Source organism: Rhineura floridana, chromosome 3 (genome assembly GCF_030035675.1).
Source record: "Rhineura floridana isolate rRhiFlo1 chromosome 3, rRhiFlo1.hap2, whole genome shotgun sequence".
NCBI lineage: Eukaryota > Metazoa > Chordata > Lepidosauria > Squamata > Rhineuridae > Rhineura > Rhineura floridana.
The window spans coordinates 54851844-54876735 of NC_084482.1; the positions used below are offsets into that span (position 1 = coordinate 54851844).

General features: G+C 44.3%; 1 protein-coding gene across 15 annotated transcripts in view; it reads left to right on the plus strand.

Annotated features, from left to right (window-relative positions):
• The window catches only part of USP36 (ubiquitin specific peptidase 36), a 28412-nt gene extending 4586 nt beyond the window's left edge, over nucleotides 1-23826 (plus strand). For 9 of the 15 annotated variants that reach the window (XM_061615839.1, XM_061615844.1, XM_061615838.1 and 6 more), the window contains 18 exons: nucleotides 11-226; nucleotides 2021-2131; nucleotides 2690-2846; nucleotides 3189-3256; nucleotides 3683-3753; nucleotides 4409-4491; nucleotides 5061-5172; nucleotides 5476-5616; nucleotides 6448-6548; nucleotides 8682-8820; nucleotides 9974-10678; nucleotides 12138-12259; nucleotides 14926-15447; nucleotides 18002-18267; nucleotides 18968-19123; nucleotides 19751-19866; nucleotides 21278-21413; nucleotides 22064-23826. In XM_061615839.1, coding sequence (XP_061471823.1) covers nucleotides 11-226; nucleotides 2021-2131; nucleotides 2690-2846; nucleotides 3189-3256; nucleotides 3683-3753; nucleotides 4409-4491; nucleotides 5061-5172; nucleotides 5476-5616; nucleotides 6448-6548; nucleotides 8682-8820; nucleotides 9974-10678; nucleotides 12138-12259; nucleotides 14926-15447; nucleotides 18002-18267; nucleotides 18968-19123; nucleotides 19751-19866; nucleotides 21278-21409 — 3218 coding nt within the window. In that variant the 3' untranslated portion in view covers nucleotides 21410-21413; nucleotides 22064-23826. The remainder of the gene's footprint in view (nucleotides 1-10; nucleotides 227-2020; nucleotides 2132-2689; nucleotides 2847-3188; nucleotides 3257-3682; nucleotides 3754-4408; nucleotides 4492-5060; nucleotides 5173-5475; nucleotides 5617-6447; nucleotides 6549-8681; nucleotides 8821-9973; nucleotides 10679-12137; nucleotides 12260-14925; nucleotides 15448-18001; nucleotides 18268-18967; nucleotides 19124-19750; nucleotides 19867-21277; nucleotides 21414-22063) is intronic. The other 6 variants (XM_061615848.1, XM_061615849.1, XM_061615850.1 and 3 more) reach the window with 6 other exon arrangements.
• Nucleotides 23827-24892: the final 1066 nt, after the last annotated feature.

The following is a 24892-nucleotide window of genomic DNA, read 5'->3' on the forward strand; positions in this document are numbered from 1 at the left end:
TCTCTGACAGGCAGTGAATATGTGTTGGGAGGTGATGGTGTGCCAGCCCCACAGAAGGTCCTCTTCCCTGTGGAGCGTCTCTCCCTGAAATGGGAGCGGGTGTATCGTGTTGGAGCTGGTCTCCATAACCTGGGCAACACTTGCTTTCTCAACTCCACCTTGCAGTGTCTGACATACACCCCACCTCTAGCCAATTACCTGCTGTCCAAGGAGCACAGCCGCAATTGTGAGTGCAGTGTTGGGGCTTTGGAGTGGTCATTTGTATGCTGAATGGCTAATGCCTCAAGCAGTGCCTTCAGGCAAAGCACACATGTGATCTGTGTCTTCTCACTTGATGGCAAAGGCTGCAGCAGTCCCCTGCTTTACATCCCAGTGCCATTCTGTGACGTGTCTGGAACAACAGTGCATAATATATAACCCTTAGCAATGATAAAATAATAGATCAGTGGCTAAGACACTGAACTATGAATCACGTTGTTTTGGATCTTGCCTGTGCCATGGACTGACCGGGTGGCCTTGGGCAAAGCCATTCCCTTTTAGCCTCGGTCTAGTATGTGGGATAACACCCACCTACCTTATAAGGTGGTTGTTTTAACAATACAATGTATGTCAGGTAATTGTGACTGCTCAAAACTGCTTTGCAAAAGTTAAATATTAATATAACCATTCTTTGCAGTCACTCCAAAATCTTCTTGAATAAGAAAATCGGACCCTGCCCAATCTTTCAAATGCTTAGTCTTCTCACAGCTACAAATAATCCTGTTCTGTTATGCTACCACTTGGCATGTTTCGAGTTGAAAACAATGTTTTTCTCCCAAGAGATGCTTAACATTTCTCACTGTGTTGTATTCTCCTCATCAAAACATTCTTATACCCTTAAGAGAATATCGTGCCTGAGAAAAATCTGGGTTTTTGAGAGAGAAGGTTGCATTTTAAATCGAATTCTCTTAAGAGATAATTTCCATAGTGCTAAAGAAATGTTTGCACTTGGCTGTTTGTGTGTGTGGGGGGGGGCTTGAATGATGCAGCATTATTTAGCCCTTGTTTTCATGGTGCCGAAGTCTTGGTGCAATGCTTGTGACAAGAGTGGGTTGTATGGTGTCTGTCTGCAATAAAGGGGCTGCATTGCTTTGTGAGCTTGAGGGGATTCTGCTTGAAAGGTGGTGGTGGTGATGTGACTGAGAAGAGAGGCAGGGGCATGTGGATCCAAGGACAACTAGGCACACAGTGCACCTTGTCCTTCCCAGGCCAGAATAGGGTTCTGTAGCTGGCAGTTTCTTTACCGGCCTGTGCACTCATCCTTGCAGTTGGGAGGCTATACTGACATCTGCAAAGGAGCAGAGCCAGCACTTGATTGCAGGAGAACTGCTGCTCTAAGCACCCATCTCATTCTTGTTAGTGCTGACTGCTCATTAGGGGAGTGAACACTCATGGCCAGGATGGGATGTGCTCAGACAAAAGTTATCCCTGAAAAAAGGGGGTGGAGTGGGGAGCAACTATTTGGACAGCAGCAAAGATAGTTTTGCACCTGTAGAAACTGCTTCACAGCTGAATGTTCAGACCTGAGAAATCTCACACTTGTCTGTAGCGTTTGGCTACCCAGGCCCCACAGCAGAATGTGTTGCATTTTGGGGTCCTTTGGGTTTTTGGGGAAGGGAGCTTTGTGAAGTGGTTGTGATAGGGCTGGGAAGCCACTTGACTGTCTGTGCATTGTGAGTTTGACCACAGTCAGAATGTGAGCTGTTTTCGCAAGGTAAGAGGTCCTTGACGTGAACTATGGGAAAATGCCTAAACCAGTGTTGGAAATCCTGTGACCCTCCAGATGATGTTGGACTCCCAACTTCCATTAGTCCCGACCAGTGTGGCCAATTATCTGGGATGATGGGAGTTGAAGTCCAGCAATGACTTCTGCAAGGCTGAGCATGGCTTTGTGCTCCTCTCATGGGTGTCTCCTGCAGTCTTTGGAAGCAGAGTGTTCCTCTGTAGTGTGTGAATTCATTCCTGATCTCTTTTCTTGCAGGCCACCAGGGAGGCTTCTGCATGATGTGCATTATGCAGAATCACATGATACAAGCTTTTGCCAACAGCAGCAATGCCATCAAGCCAGTGTCCTTCATCAGAGATCTTAAAAGTAAGCAGCGGAGTGAGCTTATTTTGAGGCTGAATAGTGGCAAAATGAGGCATCTCACCAATACATACAGGGCAAGGGGCCAAAGATCTTTGTTTGAAGTGTTGACTGTAGACTCTGTGTGTGCATATGCGTGCTGTGCACTGCACTGCATATGATACGGAATGCTGAGATAAGTGATTTGTTTTGTTTTGCAAAAGCAAGGTGCGCAGAGGAAAGTTTAAAGATGTGGCAGCTGTGTGTGTATGTGTAATAAAAAGGAAGTCATGGGCTAGAGGTATCTTAGGTGCTCCTTTATTTCCTTTTAACCATCTAACTTGTCGCTGTCAACATCTCAAACTACAAAAACCAGACTAGAATGCGGTAGGCACTTTTGCTTAATTATGTTGAGGGAAGGCCTTTCTTTAGGATTTAAATTTCTTCTGTGTGTTTGCTGATCAGTTTTATGTCACATCTGAGTCCTGGTCGAATGTGAGTATTGTTTTTTATCTTGGCACTGTTGGACTGGTATTGAGGGGGCATAGGAAACAATCTTCAGACTCCTTCTCTTTCATCTGGCAGAGATTGCTCGTCACTTCCGTTTTGGAAGTCAGGAAGATGCTCATGAGTTCCTGCGCTACACCATTGATGCCATGCAGAAGGCCTGTCTCAACGGCTATACCAAGTATGGACAAGATCTCGCCATGTCGTTGGTTAGGAGGGACAGTGCCTATTTTCAGTGGGTTGAAGAGATGGATAGATTGAGATCTTGCAACCTTTTCCTTTTCCTGTTGTGCAAGGAGCTTATTGGAAGCATGAAACACCCCCCCCCCAAGCTCTCTGGTTGATTGTGAGCTGGTGAAACGATGCATGCTGGGTAAAACCCCATTGAGCTGGTGGTGGCTGCCTTTCCTTGCCCAAGAAAGCAGAAGCCTCAGTGTTCAGCTATCAATCCTATCTAGGGAGGAAAACCCTTGCTTGATCCCTTAGCCTACTCCTGTGTTTAAGCCATTGGGAAGGCATCTTATTTCAGGAAGGTGCCCTGTCCTCTTTTTTAACCCTTGGGTGCTCTTCTTTCCAGGCTGGATCGACAGACTCAGGCTACTACATTGGTGCATCAGATCTTTGGCGGCTACCTCCGATCTCGTGGTGAGCGCAGCTTAGCAAGTACCCTTGAGAGAGCACTGTGCATACCAGAACCTGCCCATTTTGATTCTTGAGGAGGGTCTGCCCTTACTATTCGCCCTACTTGTGTTTCATACCCTATATGAGTGAAGCTTTGACTAAGTCTAGCGATGACTTGCCCAGTTATACTTCTGTAGTACCAAATGACTTGTGGGTGCACAGCTGTTGATATCCAAATACCATGTGAATTTCCTGCTGTCTTTCTTTGGCCTCTGTCTAGGCTATAAAAGGGATACTGGGAATCCAGAGATTTAGCTGCTTCCAGTGCTGGTTTTGCTGGATGTAGAGATAGAAGAGTCGGTGTCTTGTTGATCCCATTATGAAATATGACATTGGCAGGCAGCTGTGGCAATGAAGAGTAGGCAAGCAACTGTTCTACTTTCTTTGCAGTGAAGTGCTCCATGTGCAAGAGTGTTTCGGACACTTATGACCCCTACCTGGATGTCGCTTTGGAAATCAGGGTATGCCAGTGTTCATCAACTGTTTCATCTTTTTTTTTAAAGTTCTAGATCAAAAGGAGGATAAAACCTGGTAGTGGACTAATGAACATGAATATATGATAGTTTTTTATGACTCCTGCAAGAGTGCAGCATATAAGGAGGTGTTTAGCATGCACTAAAAGTGTAATGAACAGGTGGCATATACAACAACTCAGTTGTCAATATATGATTGATTTATGGAAAATGAAAAGAATGAGATGGTGAGGAGGATTTGGGATGGGGAACCTCTGACCTTCCAAATATTTCTGGACTCCCATCAGCCCCAGCCAGCATGGCCAGTGGTGAGGTATTATGGGAGTAGTAGTCCAGCAACATCTGGTGGGCCACAGGTTTCCTATCACCTTTGCAGAAAGAGAAAATGCATCCTGTCTAACCTAAATTAACGGTAACTATAGGAGGGATGGTGTGGGTAAATGGATCCACTTCTAAAGAACTGGGACCTGACCACTCGGAGAGGAGCCTCATCCTTCCCTAAGACTTTTCAGAGGTGTTCCCATTAGCTGGGAGTAGTGATCATCTGAGTGTGGGTAACCTCACCTTTTGTGGGACCTGTGCAGTTTTTATATACTCATGGAGATGTCTTTTCTAAATGTCCCTTTTATGTCTTTGATTACAGCAGACTGCCAACATCGTGCGGGCATTAGAGTTGTTTGTCAAAGCAGATGTGCTAAGTGGGGAAAATGCCTACATGTGTGCCAAGTGAGTTACCTCCTCCTTTGGCCTTCCTTGTGACCTACCTATTCCTCCCATGTGCCTCCTTTTCTTTTGCACAATCATGCCTTTTCTTTTAAAAAAAGAAGCATATTTCTAGAATGGAATCTTACAAGGTCAGGCAAATCTGTTCTACTCCACAGCTTCAGTAACTGCTGACTCACTTTTTTTTTTTAAATGAGGCTGTTATTAAAAAAGAGAAGAGGAGGATGTGTTCATGTCCTAGGTATCTACAAAGAGATGGATTGGGAGTGAGTGGGAATAACTGAGCAGAAGAGAAGTTTTGGTATGTATCTGCACAGTGTGTGTTCCATTTGGTATATCTGCTTCCTACTCGAAACAGAACCATTTCCCTAACTATTTAGAGAATGGCTATAGTGCAGGTGATGCTAGCGTGGAATACAAGGAAAGACTTATACCCTTTCCCTTACGTCTCATGAGGTGCAGTTGTGCAGCTGCATAGCAGTGATATCTCCTCTTCCCTAAGTCCTGCAGCAAAGATCCATTGTGCTGGCTAAGTGTATGCCCAACATTGATCTTTCCTCCTCTCCCTGCAGGTGCAAGAAGAAGGTGCCAGCCACCAAGCGCTTCACCATCCACCGAGCGTCGAATGTACTCACAATCTCACTAAAGCGCTTTGCCAACTTCAGTGGGGGCAAGATCACCAAGGTGTGGAGATCTGGAAGGTGGAAGGGTGCAGGCAACGGTCCTTCTCCACAAGAAGAGGTTTTGGAGGAGCACAAGTGGCTGTTGTCTTACTGATCTCATGCCAAATCTTTTGGTTGTCTTAAGAGCATAGAGGTTTTCAAAGAAAATCCTGGTTGTGACTATCAATCTAGAGAAAACCTGTTTCCTGTGCCTGGTGCTGCTTACGCTTTTTCTGGTTGCATGCCTGTATGTATACTCACCGAAGAGATAGACACCGAGTAGGTGCCACAAATCCCCATCAACGCTTTCCCTTTTCCCTTGCAGGATGTAGGCTATCCTGAGTTCCTCAATATCCGTCCCTACATGTCTCAGAGCAGTGGAGACCCTGTCATGTATGGCCTCTATGCTGTGCTTGTACATTCAGGATACAGTTGCCATGCAGGGCATTACTACTGCTACGTCAAGGTGAGTCCTTTTGTCTGTTGTCAAAGGGCAACAGTGGCAGTGAAGCAGTATATCTGGCTCTGGGAGAAGTGCTTTATATCCAAGGCTGTCTAGTGATAACGTTAAGCATTTGCAAGGGTCTTGGAGAATGTTGCATTGTGTGAATGCTCTGCAAAACCCAGCTGGACTTACGTGCGGCTGGCTATCTTGTTTTGAATCCCTACTATCTCATTTTGGCTCTCCACTGGCATTCTTAGTGGCCAGGATTTTAATGTTTCTTTCTCCAGAGGTTCATCTGCAAAAAATCTTAGTGATTAGACTCTGCTACTCTGGGACTCTGATGATCGTGTCCAAAGGTTGAGTTGCCTGGAAGTTGTGGGAGGCAGCCTGTTGGAAAAACATGCTTCCTCTTATCTCTCAACATACAAGTTGTCCAACCAGTTATTGATCTGGTTGGTATTATATTGTTACATTGTTTTGTTGATGTGTTTGCCGCCCTGGGCTCCTTTGGGAGGGAAGGGCAGGATATAAATTCAGTAAATAAATAAAATAATAAATACTAATAGGAGTCAGCCAGAAGCCACAGGGGAAGTTTAGAAATGGGGTGAGATAGCATTATTCATTCTCCTAGGGCTAGTCTTCAGCACTGGGCTGTTTTTGTGTTACTGTCTACAAGCATTGATGTTGGATTCCTTGCTGTCATGGCTTGCAGCTCCTGGCAGATCTGTTCTTCATGAGTTTATCTAATCCCCCTTTTAATGCCCCTTATGCCCACCCTTGAAGGTCTGGATTGCTGCTGCCTTTCTGTGCTGGTGGGCAGTTACAAATCCTTCTTTCTCTTCCCATTTTTAGGCTAGTAATGGGCAGTGGTACCAGATGAATGACTCATTGGTACATTCAAGCAACATCAAAGTTGTTCTCAATCAACAAGCATATGTGCTCTTCTATCTTAGGTGAGTGGGGTGTGGTAAGGGGCCTTCCTCTGGCATTTCCCTTCTCAGTCATCATGCCTGTTCTCTAGGGTGTCTTGCTATCCATCCTTTCTGCTAATCAAGGTCGGGTGGAGAGGAGTAAAAGTCCATTTTTGAAAATGGATAGTGGAGCAGGATGGATAACAGGCTGGGGTACATGATAACAAGGTTGTTCCTACTGGAATTCTGTACAGCTGAGTCAGAAGAGTGGCTGGAAAGAGCCCTTCCTGCTCTTAACCTGTCACTGTTAACATGGGACTCCTCTAGTTCTACCGACATGGAGTCATCTTATATTATCATAATGCAGTCATAACAATTCTAAATCGCAAAAGAGCATTTTATTTCCAGTGTGCTGTAGTGGTTAAGGTGTTGGACTATGACCTGGGAGACCAGGGTTCGAATCCCCACACAGCCATGAAGCTGACTGGGTGACCTTGGGCCAGTCACTGCCTCTTAGCCTCAGAGGAAGGCAATGGTAAACCCCCCTCTGAATACCGCTTACCATGAAAACCCTATTCATAGGGTTGCCCATAAGTCGGAATCGACTTGAAGGCAGTCCATTTCAGACATACTGATGGAAACAGAGTGTCTAGAGGTGGTTCTCAAATGGTAATTAGTATACCAAAATATGTACATTTTATAGAACATCGACAATCCAGTGTGTTTGAACTCTTCTTGATATAAAGCTTTCAGTGATAAACTGTACATCAATACTAGTATATAGCCCTCCACCAAACTATTAAAGGACAATATATACAGTTTAAAAATAATTCCATTCAACATTTGCACTGTCCCCTTTTTTGTTGAAGTCTTCAATTTCTGGATTGAACAACCTTGCACCAACATCTGTAGAAGTGTAGTGCTTTTCCACTGATAATTTGTAATCAATAATAAATTCAGGCATTAAATTTAATTTAAGATACTGCAAATGCTGTAACAGTCTGAATTGTAATGTTTTATACTGGTCCTTTAACTAGTTTGGAGGGATTATGCATTACTCTTGTCCATTTTATAGTTGAAGAAGAATTATACGATTTGAAATGTATTTGGGTTTTAGATATCCCTTTATGTGTATATATTATATTGATGTACTGTTATGCTTTTCAGGTTGTTAACTGTTCATGGACCATTGCAAGACATTATGTTTTAGTTTGTATTTCTTGTTCAAGTATATTAAATGGTATTTTATAATGTAGACAAGCTTCCCTAATTTCTATATTTGCTGCTCTTTTGTTTGTTAAAGCTGTTTACTTTTGTACACTCTTGCTATTAAGCCCTGGTGGGGAACCTCCAGCCCATGGGCCTAATTAGATCCGCAAGTCTTCCCATTTGGCCTGCAATATTGTATTGAAAAAAACAAAACAAGCCACACCTACCTGCCCATCACTTGATGTCATATGATGTCAGGCATATCACCGAAGGAAGAACTGAAAGCTCCTGATGCTTCCTCTTCCAGCTTCACATTTGAATTTCCTGACATCAGGTGACAGGTGGATGGTCCTGCCCACTGCCAAAATGGCCTGCAGAGGGTGGACCAGTTCTAGATCTCGCCTGCCAGCGGGCTCCAGCCCCTCCCTCTGCTGTGATGTATTTAGCCCATCCTTCATATTGGAGAAAGGCCATAGTTCAGTGGTAGAGCACCTGCTTTTTCTGCAAAAGGCCAGAGGTTTAATCTTTGGCATCTCGGAAGTATTGCTCCAAAAAGTCTCTTCTCTAGAACACTGTGGAGCTGCTGCGAGCCTTTATGGGCCGAGGGCAGCCAGCCCTTTTTGGCCCAGAGGACCACTAGTGGGCGAGGTCAACACACACACAATCACCGCATGTAGCAGATGGAGTAGCAGAGTAGCAGATGGAGACATACACAGCAGAGAGGGAGACAGACACACTCCATAGAAGGGGATGGGGTTTCCAGTGTTTTTGCTCCCCATTATATCCCTTGGGAAGAACAAAGCAAAATCTGTTTTCTTGTTTGTTTGCAGCTGCTGTTAATTTTTTTATGCCGTTGACTTCTTGTACATATTTTAAGTTTGATTTTAAAATTCATACCTGTTCTGGGAGGTTCTTAATAAAACCTCTTAGTAAAATATGTGCCTCCTTCCTCTCCCTCTCTTTAAGGATCCCCAGCAGCAGGAAAAACTCTGAGGGCCCCATCTCCAAAAGCACATGCCCTGCACCCAACCGAGCAAGCATCGTCTCTGAACATATGAAGAAAAGTATGACCAACGGTGCCCTCGCTTCGCCGCTGATAAGCAAAGTGAGTATTTGCATTGACTACCTGCCATCCAGAATTGGCCACTGTCACGGTCGTGTGTGCTTTGAACTTTAAAAGAAAAGAGAAAAGATTGCACTGAAGCAACGTAAATTCTGAGCTGAGAAAAACTACACCCTGTGACCTGTTAAAGACTGAAGTAAATTGAGCAAGAACCCTAACGCTCTCTCCAACCACTGAAAATATTATATAGCCACCTCTCTGGCTTCTGAGATTTTAACGTGTTATCTACGTATTTTTGAAGCATATCTGCAGCCGTAATGGGTTAAAAGTTATTTTTGTTATAAATTTTGAGACTGTTGTAACAATTCTTCTCCATTGTGCATTCTTCTCCACAGCCCTGGACACTGGTTACATATTGGGGACAGTCTCCTATAGAATATTGCTGCTGCAGCTGCAGTTGTTGCTTCTAATGCAAAATCTGGAAGCAGCCACAAAATTCTGGGTATCTTTAGTGTTAATTCGTGGAGGAACTAAGTACTATTCTTTCTCCAGTGTTTTTTTTTTTTGCAAACAGCAGTTTAATTTAATGGATTATTGGGTATTCCAGTAGTTGGGACGTCCCAGTGCTTCTGTTCCACATTTGGAGCTTATTCTCAATGAAGTGGTAAACCTGTGAGTGGGTTGTACCACTTCAGACTACAGGAGGATGTTTACATGCTTCTCCATATAGAAAATGAGATGGCAAAGAGAAGGAGTCTAGCATGCCTTTTCCCTGATATACTAACTTTCTATGTGAAGTATTCTCCCCTACCAAAAAAATGGGGGTGCATTTCATAACACGAGTCCTCTCCTGCAGTATGAGATGTTACAGTCAAGGCACAGGTTTCCTTCTTTCTCTCCTGTTTGAGAACTAGGCCAGAGGCAACAGACTTGAATTGTAATATATGCAGCAGTCCGTTTCTAGAAAATCCAGTGTGTGTGTGTGTAGAAATCTTAATCATGAATAAGATGTAAGTGTATTATTTTAGTGCAATAAGATAACTTGAAATGTCCTCTGCTATACATCTGGCAGTTTTGAGTGTTGCATGTGGTTTGAGCCTGTGCCTAGTTTATTGTGCAGGAGCTGCATTCTTGTGCTCCATGATGTTGGCTCTACCTTGTCTTCATCCAGTTTCTGTATCTTTCTTCATTACAGAAGCAAGATGTGACTCAGGCCAGGAAGACTTTGGAGACTGAGGAATCTGGCGTCCCTGTTCCCCGCAACTCCTTTGCTTCCAACTCCAAACCTCAGAATGGGACACTCCCTCCTCCTCATCATCCCAAGCTCATCCCTGCTGCTGGGTTCTTGTCTCCTAAGCTCCCTACCAAGCTGTCTTTCCTGGATGACTTCAGCAAGAGATCCAAGAAGCAGCCTCTCCTGCCACTCAAAACATCTCAGGACTCCAGCGAGGCTGGCAGTGCCAGGGTGGAGATGGGCAAGCAGAGCTCCTGGGGAGACAAAGGCTTGGCATCATCTTCACAACCACCAGAGACTCCTGGTGGAGACCCCGAGGCCAAAGTTCATGAAGAAGGGGCAGAGATGCCAAGCAAGGACTCTTCACCTTTGACTACTACTTCTTCCTCCTCCTCCTCCTCCTCCTCCTCTTCTAGCAGCTCCTTTTCCTCCAGCCCAGCACATAACCCAGTCAAAGGGCCCCCACAGGCCATGCTGGGCATCAATGGCTACTGCTCGTCTCAGGATTCAGACTGTGCCTCTGGGAAATCTGTTTCTGAGGACTCCAAGTTTGCCAAGCTGAAGTCGTCGTTGCTGGCTAATGTGACCAACCTGGAGATGGGAAATACCATGTCACCCCCACCTGCAAAGAAGCTGGCACTCTCTGCCAGGAAGGTGCGTTTGGAGGTACTTTACCTTGCCTTCCTCTAAGATGGGAAAAGTGGTGGTGAAGAGAGTGGTGATTGGGGGTGTTTGTGTGAGGTGCATTTGGGGGGCAAGGAGATGAATGTTTCAGACTGGTGGCAGTACTGCAGGCATAGTAACCCAGGGAGATTTCTCACCTGGCCAGTTTCTAAGGCCCAAGTATTTTCTGACTATCCTCTTTACCTAGTACTCCATTGTTGCATATACGGAGGCAATGGTCCAGTTCGCACATAATGCTAAGCCAAACCATAGTTTAGTGTGAATGAGCAAATCGGCAGGTTCCCTCCCAGAGAAAAGATTGCAGCTGCAGCACTCCTCCCACACTACCCAGGGGTAAGCAGTGGCTTGGTTTAGTATTATGTTTGAACCATGAGCTTGTAACCAAGGTTTGTTCTTGGTTTACTGGCCATGTTTTGCTTGGGGGAGACAAGCGACAAGCCTGGGCTCAGATGTAATGCTGAGCAAAGTCATGGCTTAGTCCCAGGTAGCATCGCAGCAGGATCAGGTGAGGAGCAAAGCAACTGCCATCTTCACTGCAGGAGCCTGCATGTTTGCTTGTTCATGCTGAGCCACTGTTTGGCTTAGTGTTACATGTGAACAAGCTCAGTATTTATTTTTTTTAGCAAATGGTTTGCCTTGTGTTTGTATTCTGTGCAGGGAAACCTGCTTTCTTAGACTTGGAGTGAAATTCGCTTTATATAGAGCTGGTCTCCACTCATCCTTGCCCCTCAGGTCCATTCACTTGGTGAGGCTGTAGTGGAAAGTATGTGACTTAGGTCCAATTTAAGGAGGCATTTCTCTGCTCGCAGGACCACAGCAGAGAGACTCAGGGTGATGCTTTTTTTTTTGGAGGGGGGGAGACAAGGAAGATGGGAAGGTGCCAGTTGCCTGTCATTTATTCCAGTGGTTTCCAAACTTTTTTCCCCCTATGGACCACTTGAAAATTGCTGATGGTCTTGGCGGACCACTGAATGATTTTTCTGTCTGTTGTAGCAATGTTAACGCACTGGGCTTCAAATGTCACTTTTTGTTGCTTTTGTTTCTTTTATTGCATTTTGTTGTATTCCAATATGCATTCCATAGAATTAAAATTGTAATAAAATAAAGCACAATATAAGAAACAAAAGAAGCAATAAAGATAGAGTTAGAAATCAATATGAATATTTAATGTAGACATGCTGCAGACCTCCTAAAAGAAGTTCACGGACCACAATTTGGGAACTCCTGATTTATTCTAATGCTGTTGTGTCTTTTTACATGTCCTTCCTTTTTTCCCTTTGTTTCTAACAACAAACACTTTTCTGATTCTTTCCCCCCTGTCCCACCCCACCTCTTTTTTTGTTTTGTCCCTTCCCTCTCTTCTTATTCCACCCCCTGTCCCCTGGGGTCACGGAAACCTCTTTTTAGACCACCAAGTTTTTATTTATGTCAATAACTACAGGGCAGCAGCAGCAGCGCACTGCAGAAAGTGAGCGGCAGTGAGCCCCGGGTGCCGCCCCACTCCCCACCAGCTGCTACAAATACCACCCACCCTGTCTGTGCCACTGGGCTCGACTATCCCAGGTAAGCGCCCTGTGCCCTTTGGGCTCATCACCCCCTGGGCGTGTTTTCTGTACATTCACCTTGCTGAATAGCTCTTTGGATTGTAATAACCATCAATGTAGCATTTAGTGCTTTCCCAAAGTAAATCTTTTCTAGTATGGAGGGGGTTGCTGCAATTCCTAGGGGATCTTGTTCTGTGCTGGAGCCCACCAATTACTGGGTGTTCTCTCTGGTTTGGGGTACTTTAGGCAGATGGTCTGGGAAAGGAAGAATCTTTGTCACATTTGGACATGAGGTTTGACAGCAGCCTCTGCTTTTTAATAGTTGCAGAATTAATATATACACAGTAGTAGTCAATTATACATAAAGAGTTGTATCCAGTGTCAGTTTTCCTCAGAGTATGTCCACTGGAAATAATGCACATGACTAATGTAGATCCATAAATTTCAGCCGGTCAGCACTGAATATAACTTAGTTGGGTACAACCCATAGCAAGCATTAACAAATTAGTAGCTAATATAATAAATATTTTTAAATATATATGCATCCTTATACACATATCACTTAAAATTCATCTTTCTGTTTCAATACAGTATAATTATATATAATTTATATATATATATATAAATATAATATATAATTTAAAAATCAGCAAAGGGCTAACATAATCATATAATTCCAATCACATCAAGTCAGGATTTTCCACAATAGAACAAACTTTTGAAACTCTGAATATGCTGTTAATATGCTATTCAATTTTTTTCTATTCATCCATCCACCCACCCACCCCCTGCTCATATTTGACCTCCTGTATATCTCATATTTACATATCTCACCTAATAATGTCTATGGGTTCACTGCATCTGATCTGAGATAAACTAACTCTGTTTCTCAATTAATTTATTTTCTCATTGTCAGCCTTCTCTGTTTATTTGTTAATTTTACCATATGTACTAGGCCCCAAACTTTTATTATCCAAACCTTTAACTCGGGAAGGACTGGCTTTTTCCAAGTCTGACATATGGCCACACAGACTGCTGTTATAAGAGGGATGGTCATTTTGAGATTATCTTGGGGCACAGCACTACTTTAAAATAGCCAAACAATGCTTCTAGAGCCAGCTAGACTGGGGAACCTTTTTCAGACCGAGGGCCTCATTCCCTCCTGGGCAATCTTCATGGGGCCACATGCCAGTTGTGTACGGGACTAGAGGTAGAAGTGGGCAGAGCAATGAATGTAAATGTTTACCTTTCTACACACACTCGTGCATCCCTCTCTATCCTCTGTTCAGATGACTAGAGTTCAACAACGCATTCCAGCCAGGCAGAAACATTCAAGAAGGGCATGAGGTCAGCTGGGAAGGGATTGTGGCCTTGAGAGGGCCAGATAGACAGTTCTGGTTGACTGTATTTGGCCCCCCTGAGCCTGAGATCCATCACCCCTGTAGTAAAGGGGCTCTTGGTAATTCATAACCGGTAGCTTCTTTTCTTTCTGTTAACACTGGATCCCAGTACTTGATTGCCAACAATCTCTTTAGTGCACTCTTCCTCCCCCACCTTTTTATTGAGTGTCCAGTAGTCTTCTCACTTTCATGTTGAGAGTCTTACAGCTCACATAGTTTATCTAAGCTCTCCAGGGACAAATGCACTTCCTGGGTGCAGGGCCTTCCAAGAAGGGCTCAGCCTCCACAGAGGTATGCAGCTGCATTGCTCAGTATTGCAAGCTTTCTGTACTACCATAACACTCTCCGTTCTTTGCAGCTTAAAACCATACAGATTTGCTTATTTAGCATGAGGTTTGCACGCTTTGAGTACTGGCAGAACTTAAGGGTTTTGGGGTTTTTTGCGAGAAGCATTGTGCTAGCAGGATAATCACTAACGGGGAACAGAGCAACAGAAGGAGGATACCTCTAGTGTCCTCCAACCATATGGGATATAAACAGGAAACCATACAGGACACAGCGGGTTTCCTTGCCAGTTGAAAAATAAGCATTCTTGTGAATGGCCTGAAATAGTCAAATATAGCTCCGTGACAGGTAGAAACTTCAAGCACCAATAGTGCTTCATTGGGAGAGGTTTGAATTTGGCCCTGAAATGCTTCATTTAGGGAATAGACATCTTGCAAGACATCTGAAAGAGTTCCATGTTTTGTGGAAATATACTATGTTAGGTGTTAGTTGAATAAATCAGTATAGGTGGTGGTGGTGGTGTTAAAGTGGTGTGGAACGTTTGAGGAAATATTGGAGGGCCCTGAAACTGTGAGGCAGGTTAGGGTTTGTCCTTTTGGAAAAGGTAGAAAGTGATTCTGAAGTCTGACATACTGGTTGGAGCCTGGAAGCAGCTAAATAATGTGTGTTGATGCCAGGTTATCAGACGTGCTGAGGATCACAAGTGGGAAAGAGCTGTTGTGCTTATGTCCTGTTTATTGGCCCTTGGTTGGCCACTTTGAAAACAGAATGTTGACCTAGATGGGCCTTTGGTCTGATCTAACATGGCCCTTAATATCTTTCGATTAGGTTGGTAATATTTTGTCCTTCCGGGTGATATAACAGGCCACAGATTCTTTATGTTAGTGGAGATGCCAGCACTGACTCTCTTTTAGAATTGAGACTATAGTGATGTTCTGCAAAGACTTCCAGAACTTTGGGATCTGTTGACTCTTAGCTTTGTGTGTGTGCGATTCTCTAGGATGCCCTCATCTGCTTCCAAATCTTCAGCACCTCCACAGCCAGCAAGCAGTGCCTGTGTCAACTTCACAGCCTCATCCCGCTTCAAATCGAGCTGCCTTTCTGCCACCCTTCTGTCACCACCTCCAGTGCCCAAAGAAGCACTGGGCCACTCTTACCCAGACCAGGACAAGAGGCCTTTCCTTGCCAGCTCCAAGAAGAGAAAAAGGAAGCGTAGCCTCTCAGAGGAAGAAAAAGGTACCGATTGCAGCCCAAGCACAAGAGCCATCGATGCTGAGGGGACCTGCCTCTTCAACCCACCCAGGAAAAAGAGGCAGCTCAAGGAAAATGGCAGCATTGTGGCCTCCCCTCTTGTGCAGGAATCTGACTTAGTGCCTGCCAGGAAGGGAGAGAGAGAGGGAATAGCTGGAGACTGTAAGGCACCAGACTCTGATCTAACCAATTCCATCCGGAAGAGGAAGAAGAAAAAGAGGCTTCAGCAGACAGAGGAAGGCTGCAAATCTTTGCTGTCCCCAGTGAACAGGTAAGCATTTGCTTAGCTGACCTTCTCAGGGCAGGGGTGGCGGTGTTGGCCTGGTGGCATAGACATGAATAGCGCTTGTACTGCTGGCTAGCGTCTTGAGTCCTCTTGGAAGAGCTCACCAGAGTAATGGAGCAAGGCCTCTGCTGAGATGACAATAACTCTGACTTTGGGGTGGAGACCCATGAACACAGGCTAAGAATCTGCTTTTTTCTCCCCTGTGGCTTACGTTTCCAGGCAAGTGTCCCCCCCCCCCCAAAATAATAAAAGTAGTCCCTACTGGCTCCAAGCAGGACCCCATGTGTATGCACCATTCCTTTTCGCTGCCCTCCTGATTAATGTTTTGCATAATCTTCCTGCATTCACGGTGGGTTAATTTATATTGTGGAGATTTTAAATAGTGTCACAGTTAGAAACGCCCATTTTCCTGAACAAGCATGGGTATTAGTAGGTTTCATATTTTTATAGCAACCAATCTGTGTGTAGAGGTGTGAAGGTCCAGAAAAATGAGGAAGGAAAACCCCATTTTTCCTGAGGATCTTTTCTATTTTGAGCCACATGGGAAAAATGAATGCTTATGCTGTTGGCCAGTGTCTTGAGTCTTCTTGGAAAAGCTTTCACCAGAGTAATAGAGCAATATCCAATGTTTTGGTGTGTGATCAATTTCTTCCTGTACTTCTGCGTAAAATCTCTCCAATTCCTCCTCTTCTGTGTTAGCCGTTGGAGCGTAGACTTGGATGATAGTTATGTTAATAGGTTTTCCTCAATGATATCACTTGCTCAGACCTTGCATTATAGCTCTTAATTGCTTTTGCTACATCACTTCTCACTATTAAAGCAACCCCATTTCTTCTTAATTTCTCATTTCCTGCATAAAATATTTTGTAGTTGCCTGATTGAAAATGTCCCATTCCCGTCCATTTTAATTCATTCACACCAAGTATTGTAATGTTGATGCGTTCCATTTCTTGCTTGACAATTTCTAATTTTCCCTGGTTCATGCTTCTCACATTCCATGTTCCTGTTGTGTATGTCGTACAACTCCTGACTCCCCTTTCATATCTGTGCACATCAGCCTCTGGGCTTCCTTTCGGCTTTGACCCAGCTACGTCATTAGTCACAGCGCTACTCGTACTTTTCTGTTGTTCTTCCTCAGTAGCTCACTGAGTACCTTCTGACCTGGGGGTTTCATCTTCCAGCACTATCTTGTGTTGCATTTTGGATACTCTGTGCATAGGGTTTTCGTGGTAAGAGGTATTCAGAGGTGGTTTACCATTGCCTTCCTCTGAGTCTGGATGCATCTTAATCTGGTGTTTCAGCTTTGACCATTCCGCCTTGGGTGACCCTGCTAGGAGTCCAGCCTCTTGGTCTAGACTCCTGACGGCATTGCTCTCAGCTTCTTTGACACTCTCAAACCCCCTCACCACATTAAGGTGTGCATCCTAGAGGAGGAAGAAGAAAATAAGTATTTCATATATCTCAGTTCCCCATCCCATCCCCAGGTTTTGCTTTTCAAAAAAAAAACAGGGGGAAAAGCATTTTACCCCTTGGATTCAAAATTTCCAGAAATCTTACATCTCTTATCTGTGTGCAATTAAACAGAACCTTTGTACTATTGAGGAGCATAATCCCAAACTGTTGACGATTTTTTGTTCAGATGCAGAATATATATTAGTTAGAGGTGCAATATGTGAAATTGATGGTTTCTGATTGGCTTGATCTCTGTACACATGGTCATTAAATAAGATCATGTAACTGAAGGCTTAATGCTTGGACCTTTCTAGAAATGTGATCTCAAAATTACTGGATAAAACATGTTTGTCCGTGGCATAGAAAAGGAAATACAATCACGGTTAATTTTTGAGTGCCAGTCTTTATATAGCCAGTACAATTCCATCTCTGCACAAGAAGGAAGTATGTTAGGCTTGGGAGTAACCTCAAGGTTTGCAAAAGTTCCAAACATGTTTAGGAAAAAATTCTTAAGGGGAAGGGGAACCCTAAAACAGCTCAGTGGCCACAGAATACTGACTGGGCTGTTGAGGGGTGGGGACAGAAGATCATGCGGGGAGGGGAATGGACTATGAGTATCCTGGCAGAGGGTGTGTTTAGCTGGCTAGAATCCTGCATGGGATCCTTCCATGCTACAGTATTTTTTTGCATGTCTCACTTGTATCTGTAATAATATTCGTATTTGGAATTGCCAATAATAAAAATATATACATAAAGCAGCCTGTTGTGTCATATTTCTCTTCCCCTCCCAAAGCTAAGTAAGATTTTTCAGTGCTTGATGGATTCAGTTTTAAGAAACTAAGGCTGCAATCCAGTACATGTCTACTCAGAAGTAAGTTCCATTGGGTTCAATGGGACTTACTCCCAGGTAAGTGTGTATTGGATTGCAGCCTAAATGTATACTTTAATATTTTTGCATTACATTCAGACATCGTTTTAAAACAGGTTATTTTTAAGGGAGGATTAACAGAGCTGTATTTTTTTCCCAAAAATCCCAAGCATTTAAACCTACTTTTAAAGTATTCATTTTTTTTAATCCACTCTGCAGTTGCCCTCCACAGGATGAGGCAAAAGCCTGCCCAATAGCACATGCACCAGTGGAGGAGTCTGGTAGTGCCAAGAAGAAAAAGAAGAAGAAGAAGAAGAAGAAGAAGCTGCCCTGCCCAGGCTCAGACAAAGACAGCACAGCTGGAGAGAGCGAGCACCGTAAGCATAAGAGGAGGGAGAAGCAGGGTGGCTCTGTGCCCAAGGTCAGCAGCCCACAAGAAGAACTAAGAGAAAATGGCATTTCCTCAGCGAGAATCAGCACTCCAGGTTTGAGACACATTGGCATCAGGGCTGGTTGGGGGTGGAGAAAAGACCTTGGAAACTGGGGGGGTGATGGTATACATTCATCTGGTTCCCCAGCTCCTAGAAAGGACATAGACAAGCTTTCACTTACTGCAACTCTCCAAATGAAAACAATAGAGGTACCTATCCACCCAGCAATGATGGAAAATATGACCATAGTTTTCCCCCAAGGCCACCTCTTGCTTTTATCCCCAGACTTCATAACCTCTCCCCGTTTGGTTTGTGCAGGTTGGCCAACTGTTCCTGGGTGTGCAGATGAGCTAGCTCTGTTCATCTGTTCAAGCATAGCCCTCAGATTTCTGGCATAGAGACCCAACATTTGTCCCTGTGTTCAGGTTAAACAGATCTTTGTGATTAATTCTGGGTGCAAATTCTTGGACGTTGTGTATTTTGTTGGTTAGTGGAAATGCTTCAGTAGTGTGATGGTGTCTTGCTTGCGTTCCCATTGCAGAGGTCAGGTGAGCATTTTACCTACCTCTCTGGATCAGTAGGAATGCAAATCACACACCTGCCCCTGGGGAGTAATGAATTGTGTTTTCTTGCTGTTCTGTTTTCTTGCCCATTCAGCAGAGTGTCCTTGATTGTTCCAGCACCTTTCCAGAGAGGCAGGCCAGGCTTGCTGCCTGAGTATGCTGCAGTGTTTACCCCCTTCCTCTTTTCACAGCAGCCTTGACCTGGAGCAGCCAGCTTAAACATGGGGACAAGTGCTCCTTGAACATCCTAAGTCCAAAGAAGGAAGGAATACAACACAAGCATCAACAGTCTGATGTAGTCCAAGAGCTGCTGAAGGATTCTTTGGATAAAGCTTATGGAAAGCAAGGTACTGCTTGGGAAACAGAGCTGTCAGTAAACAGACGAGGCCTTCCTGTACTGTGGGAGTTGTGTAAAGTTGATTTAAAGAGCTGCGCAGAGGCTTAAGTTTTGTGTGCTTTCAGCTCCCCTCTCTTAGACTGAAGATTCTTCATTCTGTGCCAGCATCTTCAACCAAGAAATCCAGTTTCTATAGGGCGAACAGTATAAAATCTGCAAATCTACTTTTATAGCCTACATCAGATTAAAGCTTCCTAACCTATTGGGGGAGATGAGCAAAGCAGTAGAATAAGGCTTAGGATCCATGGGAAGAAAGGTTCATGCAGACACCCTATTCTATGTTTTTCAGCAATTACTGTAAGCGTATGTGTGTTTGAAAGTTTTTTTCTCCCCTTGAACCATGAGGCCTCATATTTTTCTAAAGTAGGAAACCAAATGGTTGAGATCTTTGGCATTCTGAAAAGGCTTTCCACGCTTTATGGTAGAAGTGTACATTGATAAGATCATGCCCCTTTTTCTCTCTGTGTGCTTCTGATTATGGCTCATTGCTGGACATGAGGACAAGACACAAGGCTAGGATAGGGAGGAGGGATGCCGCAATTGGTAGCTCTTCTGTACTGTACTGTTTGCTTCACAGTGTTGACATGGGAAGGTGAGGTGTCAGCCATCAGCCAGGATGCTATGCATGATGCTGTATGGTCCCAGCACCAGACAGTCCTTGATGACTGGGATGAAGAGTTTGACAGTGGCAAGGTAAGGAGCTATTTGTTGCAAGCCTAGCCTGTGTTCAGCTGCTGCTTTAGACTAGTTTTAAATCAGCTGTCCCATCTTGAAATTCATATGTTTCATCACCATACATGCATGCTAACTTGTTGTTATAACAATTAAAATATACCCATGAAATTAAAACAAGGCTGTTACATTAGAGTTGTCATGAACTACTCCCGGTTCAGTCGCAGGACTCAGTCCCGAAACCCAGGGCAATTGATCCTGGCAAGGCACAACCTATGCCTCCCTTACAGGGCTGAGTAAACCAACACCAATGCTGTAAGGTAGGTAGACTGCCACCACCCTTTAATTCTGGTCACCAACTCTGGGCCAAGGGGAAACCCAAAGTGCCAGAAGAAGACCTGCCAAGTATTCCAGAAGATAAGAGCTAAAAGTGCACTCCTTGTCCTGGAGCCTTTAGGCAAAATACCCAAATCTATGGTAGTCTGTGGTTAAATGACCAGGGTGCTGCATTTAGAGCCAAATCTCCCCTGCAATGAACACACACTGGTAAATAAGAAGTAGCTTTATTAAATAAAATATAAGTGCACAAATATAGCAGCAAAATAGTTCCTTAAAAACCACACCCCCAAAGGCCAGGTAAAATACAGAGAGTTACAGTCACAGACAAAAATAACAAAACTGTCTAGCCTAATCTATACTTACAATAGAGGTAAATAGCAAACCAGCTCATGGTTCCACATCTTCTCAGAGATGTATAGCCTGGATAGCAGATGGAAGCCCACATAGGTAGTATCGGCAACCATAAAGGAACATTGGGGAACAAAGGTTAAGATCTGAATCCTACTCTTAGGGGAAACTGCCCAGCAACAGCCAGGAATTAATTAGCTAATCGGGGCTTTCTGATGATGAAACCTTCTAGAGCTTTCCGGCCTAATGGTCACACACACACCAACCTTCTCAGGCCACTTGGCCTTGAAGTACCAGTCTCCACTGATAAGCACGTGTTCTTGCTTATAGCTTAATTAACTAGCTTCAGCTATGAGAACTGCAAGCTCATGGCCTTCTCAGAGGCCCCATTTCAGGCAAGATGTTTTCCCCACAATTCCTTGCCTCAGAACCATTTTAGTTTTCAATGTTTCAAACCAGGCATTCTTGACAAGAGTCATATGATCAATGGAAAATAAGCCAAAAATTTGGCTCAGTGGATGATCCTAGTGACAAGTCAGGACGGCATTTTTTGGATCCTAGCCCTTGATGACTTACTGATCACATCCTGGTTTACATTTTTTTTTTTAAAAAAATTAGCTTTTGTCTACCCTACCAGCTGCTTTATTGTTTGCACGGGATGGGGGATGCCCTGCCTGTGCTTCATTTGGGGATGGGGCCTTGGACATCAGAAATTGGGCAAACATGCATTCTTCTTTCCATGTAGGTAAAGAAAAGCAAGAAGCTCAAGCGTGAGCGAAGAAGGAATGTCAACGCCTTCCAGAAATTGCAAAGCCGCCGTAATTTCTGGTCTGTGACACATCCTGCTAAAGTTGCTAGTCTGAGCTATCGGCTTTGAGATGGTAAGGAACATGAGTGCAACATAGTAAGAGGGATTTATGGAATTACAAAGATGAGGTTTCTGGCAGTGGACAAATGGAAAATTGTTGGGGGGGAGGGGAGAGGAAGTGGCTCATAATTAGGACTTTGGTGCCCGTGCATGAGGGATGAGAAGGTGCTTTTAATCCTGCAAAAGCAATTGCTAAATGGTGCAAACAGAAAGGCACTGGTTTTGTGTTTGCGCAGTACAAGGTCCTTCATCAGCTGTAGGTATTGTGTTCTGTTTGCTTTTAAAATGTGTATATTTGAATACCTGCAGCAAATGTCAATTGTGGGCCTTGTTTAGTCTGACTGCATTATTCCTAATATCGAAGTTGCACTCCTGTCTTGTACAGCTCCCACCTTCTGTCTTGAGGAAATGTGTGATTATGGGGGAAACCTGTAGGAGTTCTACAACACGCAAATACTGTTGGTGGAGTTCTACAAAACGTTGCCAGTCTTCCTCCTCTTCTGTCCCCTTCCCCTTGTTTAAACCTGTGCTTGCAGAGTCTATGGTGCTCTACCCACACCTTTGTTGTCTTCACTTTCTTCCCCCTACTTCATGCTCCACATGATGCAATCAAATAAACAATTTTTTTGTGGCACTAATTTGTTCTCCATCCTGACCCCACAGGTGAGTTCTTGGCCACAGCCGTGCTGTGACGGACTCCAGTTCTTTGGAGCTGCCATTGGCCAACATGATACTGTCAACAGCTGCAGGTTGCCAGCTCTATGGAATTCACAAGGAAGGTCCTGGATCTTGCCCTGGATCATCTGTGCATTGTCTGGGGAACTCAGGCACCCATCGCCACTTATTTACAAGAGTGCTACGAGGAGCCTTTACCTGTGGAAGGCTCTGTCCCAGGGTACCTCTGGCATTGGGCATGGAGCAGTGGTGGAGCCGGAAGCAACCAGCCCTTTAAAATGAAACCCCCCTCTGTTGCCTCCACCCCCACAATCCTAGGCTTGATAAGCCGTGATGCCCTCTGCTGCATTTCCTGCCAGTAAAGACTGAGAAAGCTGAGAGCTGTGTCCACCTTCTGAAGAGCTGGATGTTGTTTGCGTTGACTGAAGTGGTATATTTGCCCCTTGCCCCACTATTGTCGTTTGGGCAGGATGTAACTTATGTGGCTTTTCTCTGTTCATTTGTGTCCCCTTCTCTAGTTTCTACATTTTCAGAGGAAGTATGAAATGCTCTTCACTGGAAATATTTTTCCAGGCAGTCTCCCACATCCCATTCCTGCTGCATAGAACTTTTGGAACTGAGTTCTATACAGCAGTGAAAGCTAGTGGTGGGGCTCTCGGGCCCTGTGTAGTTGTGTTTAAATAACACCGGGGCCCTCCAAAGGTGCTGCTTAGTCATGGCAATTTCTTAGTGGCATCCTCCCAGCCATAGTTAAGTCTCAGTATGTTTTGAGGTAGTGATGTATCTATTGCTGGAGGAGTGTTGCTTCAAACTGCAGGTGGGGAAGGAAATATTTGAATGCATTTCCTCCACAATAATAATGATAATAAAATTCCATGCACATCCTAAACTAGGAGCTTTCCCATGAAGGAGTATTCAGATACTCACCTCCACACCTGCAATCTGAAGCGTCCTTAGTTTGGGTCTTTTCTCCATGCTCCTCTTAGGTCTAATTCTGGTGGGCATCATTGCACAGTTTGTGTGGCAGAAATTAATGGCTCCAAGAGGATTTGACTCATACAGCAGATTTCTGCCTCAGTTTGTATTGGGGAGAGGCTGTCTGAAACATAGCTGTTTTGACACCAAGATAGAGTGGGTTGTCTGCTGACAAAATGAAAAGAGACCCAAATGTGCTTGTGCCAGTCTGTTTCAGGGGGATGTTGTCAAACCAAGTGGGTGCAAGGGTTCCTGTTTCTGTAGGGCTGACCTAGTTTTTTCATTATTCCCTCGCATCTGCTGCTGTCAAGCAGTTAGCCTTAGCAGTTCACTCCTTGACAGGCAGCCTTTACCTGTAACTTTTCAAAAGTGCATGATCATCTTGAGGGCAGTTCATGTGCATCCTACCCATTCTTGCACTCCCTGCATTGCTCATTGAACTTTGGCACTCATTTTCTCTATTCGCAGATTGGGTGCAAAGGTTGAAAACTAGCCTTATTCTGTCCATATCAAAATAGTTCCCAAAACAGTTTTGGCCATTACATTTATTTTGAACTAATGGTTTTTTTAAATTATTCCTAGGGGAGGGGGGCACTGAGACTCTTGATACTCTCAGTGGGGAGAAGAGTCTCCCTCTCTGGCAGTGCCCTTTTAACAATCTCTTACCAACATGTAGATACCCTAAACAGGTACATCTTGCACCTCATGCTGGGGCTTATTGCAGTAGCCCTAGTTGTAGCAGTGGTTTATGGTGCAATAAAGGAATGTTTTGTGTATGTGTCCTCTTTATTCAGTCTGTCAACCAGTTTCTCTTGTGATCGATTACAATAGTAATTCCACCATGACTGCTTGCCCTCTGGGCTTGCCATTAGTCTGAAGCACTGTTATCCCTTGTCTCAAACCTCCCTTTCTTCCTACTGTGTCCTTAAATCCCACTTTCTGTTGACACCAAACTGTCTTGCATCCTGTGTGGCTATGATGTAGGGATTGGCTGGGTTGATGGGCTCTTTCTTTCTAGGAATTCCCAATACAGTACCCCAGTGCTTTGGCCTGTTGCATAACTGAAGGCAGAGGCTAGCAAGAAAAGCTTCAGACCAATCTCCAAAATAAAGGCCATTTGACGTAATGAGCAGAAACAATGGGTAAAGCTTTGCTTTTGGGGCAGGGGTAGGATTGTGCCATTGCAGGTGGCTAATGTGAATTAGTTGTTAACTGCCTCTACACTGGAGCAGAGGGTCAGCGAGTTGGGAACCAATATGCAATATTGCACAGGTTCTTCAAACGCTTGAGAGGGGGAGGTTCATTGCAATGGTTGAAAGGCCGTGTAATTTCTGGTTTGACCCTACCACTGCCTCAACAACTTTACAGCTGTAGAATTAATGTAAATGGTTCTGATGACCAAATGTTCTTTATTTGGTTTGCCCTTATGCATATGCTTCATGCTGAGAAGAGTAGATGCTGTTGCCAGCTGCTGTTTTTCCTTGATTTCTAGCTCTAAAGTTCTTTTTTTTTTTGGTCAAACTAGGGCTTTTGGGGGGGCAAAGTGTGGCAGTAATTGAGACGAGAAGAACAGGAAGTACATGGACTCCTGCTTGATCTGTAGCTATGGATGATGCAGTAATGGCTTTTTAGGAGAGCAGAACTATGCACTCTGATGTTCTTAGCACTGCCATTGAGCCTGCCAGCAGAGTCTCAAGGCAATTTATTGTTGGATTACTATTGCAGAAGGGCCAATTACTACTTAATTCAGTAATGAGGACACTTCCCTTGTAGTTCCAGTAATAAATCAGTGCAAATATGACCCATGCCAAAAACTAAAACTCTGTTCAGAGCAGAGGGTTG